We start from the raw sequence: 8,029 nt of genomic DNA on the forward strand, positions 1-8,029 counted from the left end.
AAGTTAGATCAGAATATTTTTTCCCATTGAGATAATCTGATAATAAAGTGGGAGGATATTATAAATCTAGCTTTGTTTAGGTTATGCTTAACAGCCTGAATCAAACAATTGAGATTGCTCTTCACCAAAGGTAATATCATGTGTTCTTCTGTAAAATGGAATGTAAATGTACTCCAGCACTGGGAATAATGGTTTTGCTCCTCTTTTCTGCAGCAATATGAGAACTGGCGACCGAACCAGCCAGACAGCTTCTTTTCTGCTGGAGAAGACTGTGTTGTTATAATATGGCATGAGAATGGGCAGTGGAATGATGTACCATGCAATTATCACCTTACCTATACCTGCAAGAAAGGAACAGGTACAAACTTTCCAGTAGCAATAGCATAATTCTCTAAATTCCTGTTTTATAAAATTAAAATGACAAATTCTAGCTGATTTCTGGTGACGAGTACAGTGAGCCTTCAACTGAGTTAGCCTCACAAAGTCATCCTTCATCTGTATCCACGTATCACATCTCTACCTAATCTGTTCTTGAGTCAGACACAAAACTGTACACAGTTGAAACTCTTGGTTAAAGACAGGTAAATTTCTTCTTAGGTAGAGATCTCAGCAAAAGAGGCATTCATGTGCCTGGCAGGCCTGCTTTACTTGCATAACATGAAAATATTACCAACTCTTCTTTCCTGAGATGGCATCACTGGGAAGTATGTGGGCAGCAGAATATTGGTTTGCAGTCAGAGCGTGCAGCTCACCACTGGTATGTGGTTAGCTTTTCAGCTTCAGTTGAGCATACCTTTCACCCATCGAGTAATGCTGACCTTTGTCGTCTTCTTTTCCAAAACCATTAAGTTTAATGGCACCACTGAAATCTGAAAAGCACATTTGGTTTATACGCTGTTAGAGCTGATACTTACAGGAAACCTGACTGTTACCAGGAGCTGTACAGCAATACTTTAGGAATTGCTTCTGCCTCTTGAGACTGGGAAAGTAAAGAAGCAGCCAAAATCTTGTGTGTGCTCCATTGTTCCCAATTACCATTTACAACTTTTTGTTAACATGTTTTCTGGGCCTTGACAGGTCCACCAGTTCTAAGTGCTTTTAAATAGTCTATTGTTGAGGAAGACATGAGAAGTATTGTTTTCTTAAATGCCTGTAATAACTTCACTGGTTTTCAGGTTTTGCAGCTTTCCAGTGAAAATCACTTCTTTGTGTGAGTATGCCAACCTTTTTGGTTCAAATTTACCTCAGAAATTTAAACCAAAAAGGCAATACTAACCATACTATCTGCTGTGTTCCAATTTTCATCATTAGTGTATTTGGTCTACAAGACTGGAGAACTATGGAAAGGACTGATCTCCCTGTCCTTATTTGGATGCGTCTCTTGGGAGTCTAACTGAGGTCCCTTGACATCTTCCCTTAGCCAGAGTTAGGAGGTCACTACCATATTCAGAAGTGCATTTACAAACTGAAGTTTTGGTTTATGTTCTCTCTTCCTTTCAGTTGCTTGCGGTCAGCCTCCTGTTGTGGAAAATGCAAAGACCTTTGGGAAGATGAAACCGCGTTATGAGATCAACTCCCTTATTAGATATCACTGCAAAGATGGTTTCATCCAGCGTCATATTCCAACCATCCGGTGTCAAGGGAATGGAAGATGGGATATGCCTAAAATTACTTGCATGAATCGTGAGTTCTTTGAAAGCAAACCAGTGCTGGATCAGAAACAATAGACTAATTTAAGATTAATAAGTAATGAACATATATTTTAAGAGAAGTGCAAATCTGGTATGACAAATTATGACAGCAATACTGCTCACTCTATCTGTAGGAAAAAACATCAGGCCTCCAAAATTAATGAAAATGTTCCCTTTCTGTTTTTACAGAAGCCATTAAGATTCTTTTAAAGTAAACAACAACATTCTTACAAAGCCCCTGAAACCAACAGGTTCCTAATAATACTAACAATTCTTTCTGCAACTGTGGTGTAACTGTGTGTAAGAGATGTTTCTCCTGTCTGTAACATGGTCATAGTACCAGTTAATAATTTTTTAACCCTCTAATTAATCAAGAATAAGTGGAACTGTAATGTGAAGTGAGACTTAAATAATTTTAAACTAATTTCCCTTTTTTCCTCCTTCTCATTGCAGCGTCCACATACCAAAGGACTTACTCTAAGAAATACTACTATAAACATTCTTCATCAGGAAAGGGAGCACCATTAAATTCATCAAAACACTATCATCGCTGGATCAGGACGTGGCAGGACTCAAGGCGCTGAGAGCTAAATGGTGAATGGGGATTTCCACCATTTCAGCCAAAGTCATAACTTTCTGTGCCTTTTCTATCACTTATAGGAGTATTATCAAATTGTTTTGAAACTATGGACTGCGGTATTCACAATGCATTTTGCAAAAATATGGTGTTTATCAGAAAATTAAAAAAAAAAAAAAAGGAGAAGTGCTTATGGGGATAAAAGGAAACCATTTCCAGCCTATAAAGATTATTAGTTTTCTATATGCCATCGGTGTGGACCATTTTATGATATATACCAGCCTTCTGCAATATTTAAACAGCTCAATTTTAGCACCAATGAAAATGTAAATAAGATGATTTTAATGTTGTTTAATTGTGTGTTGTTTTTAAAATCCTGTATATAAAATGAAAAGTCACACTAATTTCAGGCATATTTATGGTTAGAATGGCCTCAGAGGTCTTCAGTCATTTATGACGTTTTTATGTTGTTTACTTAGGCTGGAAATGGTTGAAATAACTTCACTGACTGAAATTTGCTATTATCAGGTGAAGATAAACACACAAGTTACATGACTTTTTTTTTTTTTTAATGGGAACTGTGCCAATTCCCATCCAAGGTGCAGTTTGTGTCCATGTGACGCAAAGTTTAGACAGAGCACATAAACATGGCATGAAGCATGAACTAGGGACTGCAATCTGGAACTTTTTTCCTGCTCTCCATTCCAGCTTCACCAATCGTAAGAAAGGACTGCATGGAGGAGTTGTGTATGACAAGGAGGGCCTGTAAAAATCCAAGTGCTAATACATTAACTTTATCAGCCAGGGCCACTTTTTTGAAAAGAAAAAAAAGAAGAAAAAAAAAGAAAAAAAATTACTTTCACGACATTAACCACAAGGTCTATATTACAGGTCTCTGCATTCTGAAATGGAGATAGACCTGGTGTTTGGGGGATTTTTTTTGTAAAAAACAAACAAAAATCAAAAAAGTAAATAATTTTGTATATATAACCATTTTTTAATCTTTTTATAAAGTAATGAATGTTTGTGTATGAATGCTGCAGCTGTGAAGCGTACATAAATAAATGAAGTAAGCCATACTGATTTAATTTATTGGATGTTATTTTACCCATGCAAAGAAGATTAAAAGAGCTCGCCAGTGCAGTATTAGCCCCTGAGCTCCACTTTTGGAACCATCTTTCAGTTCAACTGCTATTTCCCTGGAGAACAAAATTCCTACTAAACAGGATCATTTATTTGCGGTTAGATGGGTGAGAACTGTGTGACTTACAGAAGAATCAGAATCTTGGCTTTCTAGAAAGAAATGTGTGCACAAAGAGAATATAGGTTGTAGTTGGTGCAGTGTGTACGTAGGAGTTTTCTATTATGGTTTCTTACCCTGGTCAGCTCGACGACTGACCTGTATGTGTACAGTAAGTGTAGAAGGTAATGTTTGAAACGACCTCTCCACAGAAAGGACTGTTATTTCTGCAAAGTGCCTTGCACACCTTTGGGCACAGGACAAAAAAAAAAAAAAAAAAAAAAAAAAAAGTGAAAATAAAGAACAGTAAGTTCCCTATGATATACCTTTTAAAATAACATTACAAATACAAACACAGATGGGAGGTTTACACCTTTGTGTTAGTGTGGGGATATGATGCAAAAAGTTGAAAGGGAAAGGAGAAGAATTGAAACCCAGCCAACAAGTAACAGTTTGTACTAGGCAGAGCTGCCAATGGAGTGACCTTGCCATACATCACTGGGAACAATTAACAGTTCCAGACAACATCTCTTAAGAAATTGCAGTGACTGCTCCATCGAGCGTACCCAATCTTTGTGCGTTCAACGTGGCAATGCGTCACTGTGTTGGCCGGTTCATTCCCCACCTCTCACCCCCAAACAATGCACATAATAGTTTTCTCTATTTATATTATTATCTTGTATAGTGTATAATGTGAATGTCTGGTTTTTTGTGAATGAAAGTCTAAGATCTTTGTAACTTTTATATCTGCTTCTGTTTCACCAAAGAAACAAGGTTTTGCTATACTGTGACTTGTCTTGTTATTGCATGTCTTCCTGTTTAAATCTATGCAATGTGATTTTTTTCATATGAATACAATTAGACTGTCAGGTACTTCACAATTATCATGGGCTTAGTCAAGTGCCCACTGGAGTCAAAGAGAGTCAGCTGGCTGAACGTTAGTAGGTGCTGGATTTGACTATATGAGCAGCTCTAGGGGATATTTTAAGATATACATTGTATGTTTTGAAGTTGATTATTGCTTGTATAAGTCAAGGCTCTGTTCATAAATATACAGTATTCTACACATCACTTCCTTGTACCAGAAGCATACAGAACAGAAAATATATTTTAACACTTTGCAAACTTTCTCACCATATGTATAAAAAACCCTGCATAGATTTGTTGTTTTCTTGTCTACTTGTTGGATTTAAACAATGTTGTAAGGCATTCAGATAACATTGTGATTGTAGTTTTAAATAGGTTAGATACAGTGCTTATATTGATTTTTTCACCTCCTTCTATTACGCATAATAAAATAGGACTGACAACATTCCTTATTAAAAAAAAAAAACAAAAAAACAAAAAATGCTTGTTCCCCATGCTTGTTTATTTAGACAGAGAATGGAACTTTATTCAGTTTTGGAGACTTTTTCTAATACTGATCTAAACCCCAAATGTTCCAATACCAACCCCCTGCAAAATGCACCCACTCATATCACAGTTAGGTCTACTGTGAAACCAGGGCGTTACCACAACGAGTGCTGTGATTCCTTTACGTGGAGCATCTCTGAACTCGAGTATGCAGAAGCGTGTTGGGATTGGAGTAGAGAGATAGAAGACAAAACTAGAGATTTAAATACAGATTTTCTGAGTGAGTGTTTCTTAGCTCTGCTTTCTTGCCTTTAAGTTAAACAAGAACTCTTTTTAACTTATTTTTCAAAGTTACCCTATGTCTGCTGCAGACATAGAAGAGTCCATTTTAAATTGTATTTTACAAGTACAGGCAAGACATATATCAGAGTAGCATTCCTGTAGTAATCTTCCCCCGTTGCATAAGTATTAAACTTTTTGTCTCTACTGACACACTGTCTGCCAGCTGTAGACTAGGAGGTGGAAAGGTTAGGAGAGAGTGGGGCATTGATGATTAAAGTCATTAGCTTAAAGGAGTTCAGATGTGCACTGCACATCTTGGGTTGCCAGCAGCACATGGAGTATCTGGTTCAACCAAGTCTCAGGCTGCAGTTTTGTGCACAGAGCAAAAAATGCCACATGAGAGCAATTACATTTTGTGTGCCCATGAAAATCTCTGCAGAGTAGCTATTATGATTCTAGTAATTTTCCTGTCCCTTCCGATATTGACAGTATTTGACTTCCTGGCATGAACCTCAGAGCAGAGGTTAACACCACACAGGATAGAAATAAGCCAGGCCACGTATTTCATTAGAGCTTCTCAAATAGCAAGAGAAGGTGCTGGTTAGTGGAAACATGCCTGTAGTCCAGCTACACCCTAAAAGACACACATCTTCTTGAAGCTAGGGAGGAAGAGACAGCTCCCTGATGGCAGATCTTGAGGGACATTGGTTTCTATGAGATCCCTTGCCTGAGATGTCGCTGCAAGTAGCGACTCGTCAGAGGCTGGGAATGGATGAACCATGTTGGAGAAAACCCAAGTCCCTGGAAGTGCAGCAAGTGGGCCAGCAAGGTACAAATGGGCTGGCAAGGGGCTGCATTGGCAGCATTGGAAAGAATAGCCCGCAAAGAGGGCTTCACAGTCAGAAATTGCTTTGCCAGGGCAGTGGCTGGAGGAACATTGAGGTTCAACCCATGGGTATGGTTAAGGTCTATGACTATAATACTTTTTTAAGCGAAAAGTCTTCATTTCTGTAGGCAGCATCTTTACTGTGACCATATGCAGAAGCCAGCACATGAAGCAGAGACATTCCCTTGGCAATGGAAGGCTGAAACTGCAACAGCTGGTGCAAGTTTGAGCTGTAAAAACTCAGCAGCACAGCGGCCTGGGGTGATTGAGGAGGAAGTGAAGCAAGAAGAAGAGGAGGAAGAGCAGCTACCAATGTAAATCCTATTAGGTAACTTGTGAGAACCTGGATCCTGCTAAGAGCATGACTTGTGGATATAATTAAATCCTCAGTGAAGCTCTGCACCTCTAGTAAGTTTGGGGTTTGGTTTTTTCTTTTTTCCACACTATAAATGCTGACTTTTTGCATTTGAAAGAGCTGTGTTTTTGTCTGCTAAGAAGTCTTACTGCTATTGTGTCTTAAAAAAAATACCCCAGACGGTTCCTTCTCAGCATGAGTAGGGCTGCTGAAGGAGCAGCAGCTGCAAAGATGCCTCCTAAGGCTTCTGGGCAGATCTGTGAACTTCAATGGCATTTGTAGGCAGAGGGGTATGAATCACTCCTGGTGTGGACCGGAGCTATTTTTTATTCCAGATCGTAGGGAAAAAGAGTGGTCATGTTCTTTGCTCAGTTAAAAGGCTTGCAACATGCCATCCTGTCCCCCCAGAGGTAGAAGATGACTTAAACTGTCTGTAGGCTTCAGCTCCCCAGGTAGAAAATTGCTCCTTCACCAGGAAATGTTTAAGGTGTTGCATACCAAAAATGATTGGAAAAATCTCTGGGTTCAGTGCAACTGCATTAATGCACAAATGCAAATGTGTTTTTTTCAGAGAAAACATACAACTTGTATTATTGATTGTAAGCAGTAACATGCATAGGACTCTATGAGCGCACTGTGTTTTCCTGACAAACAAAGAAAGGGATACAAACAATGAAAGAGATACAAATGGTGTTTGGACTAAGCATGGACAAAAACTTACGGATCATGCAAAGTTGTTAGCACAGCGGAGTCAAGAAGCATAGTCATTGTAAGGACAGAAATATCATCCAGAAAAAGATGTATCATTTGAACACTCCAGCAGTAGACCTGGAAGGAAACTTAAGAGCCTGTAAAGTGCAATTTGTTGGCAAATTTTGGTTTTCATGGCAAATATATATTTTCAAGTGGAGAAACCATCAGCTGTTATTGCTATAGAGGCTAAGTTACTGTGTAAATGCGGATAAAAAAGAGAAATGGGACCTTGAGGTGTATTAATGAGGAATTTATTGCAAGGGTGGGAATGGATTCATGATACTACCAAAATGCCTCCAGTTTTCCAGCTGCCAATAGCCAGGAGAAATGAATGGAAATGGTCCAGCAGCCTGCTTCTGGGATGGTCAGAAGAATGGAGAAGCTAAAAGGAAGGCAAACACTGGTGGTAGTCCTGCACAGATGCAGCAGTCTTAAGGAGCAATTACATGGCTTCCAGTTTTAAGCTCTAGAAGTTTCACTGTGTAGTGATGAGAAGTTCTGTGACAGTAAAAGTCCTTATCACTTTAAGATGAGAGGTAATCAGTTTAGGAAAGGGAATAAATGGTGTGGTTGTCTTCCGTAGCAGGAGAATGGCAGGAATTTTAGTCCTTTGTTTCTTAACACTACAGTGTTTGGGGTAATAATTACACATAATGTTTCTATGCAGTAGAGAAAAAAAGTAATGCAGAGGCTTGGCAGAGGTCATATACAAAGATCTGCAGCAGACTCAGGCAATGAATCCGTGTTTACCAAGGGTTCTGTTCCATCACAAGGTTAAAAAAAAAAAAAAAAAGGTAACTTTTCTAAGCAGATGATGGAAATTTTGATTCCAAAAGCAGTAGGATCCCAGACTGCCCTCTTCAGGGTTAAAACAAACCTTGGGCACACCACT

The 8,029-nt window shown here is 38.8% G+C and overlaps 1 protein-coding gene across 2 annotated transcripts in view; it reads left to right on the forward strand.

Annotated features, from left to right (window-relative positions):
* VCAN (versican) overlaps positions 1 to 2,281 on the forward strand; it is a 112,611-nt gene extending 110,330 nt beyond the window's left edge. For both annotated transcript variants that reach the window (XM_082337140.1, XM_082337141.1), the window contains exons 13-15: positions 214 to 358; positions 1,501 to 1,683; positions 2,145 to 2,281. In XM_082337140.1, the coding sequence (XP_082193266.1) occupies positions 214 to 358; positions 1,501 to 1,683; positions 2,145 to 2,275 (459 nt within the window). In that variant the 3' untranslated portion in view covers positions 2,276 to 2,281. The remainder of the gene's footprint in view (positions 1 to 213; positions 359 to 1,500; positions 1,684 to 2,144) is intronic.
* Positions 2,282 to 8,029: the final 5,748 nt, after the last annotated feature.

Source organism: Platalea leucorodia (assembly GCF_965183815.1).
Source record: "Platalea leucorodia genome assembly, chromosome: Z".
In the NCBI taxonomy this organism is placed as follows: domain Eukaryota; kingdom Metazoa; phylum Chordata; class Aves; order Pelecaniformes; family Threskiornithidae; genus Platalea; species Platalea leucorodia.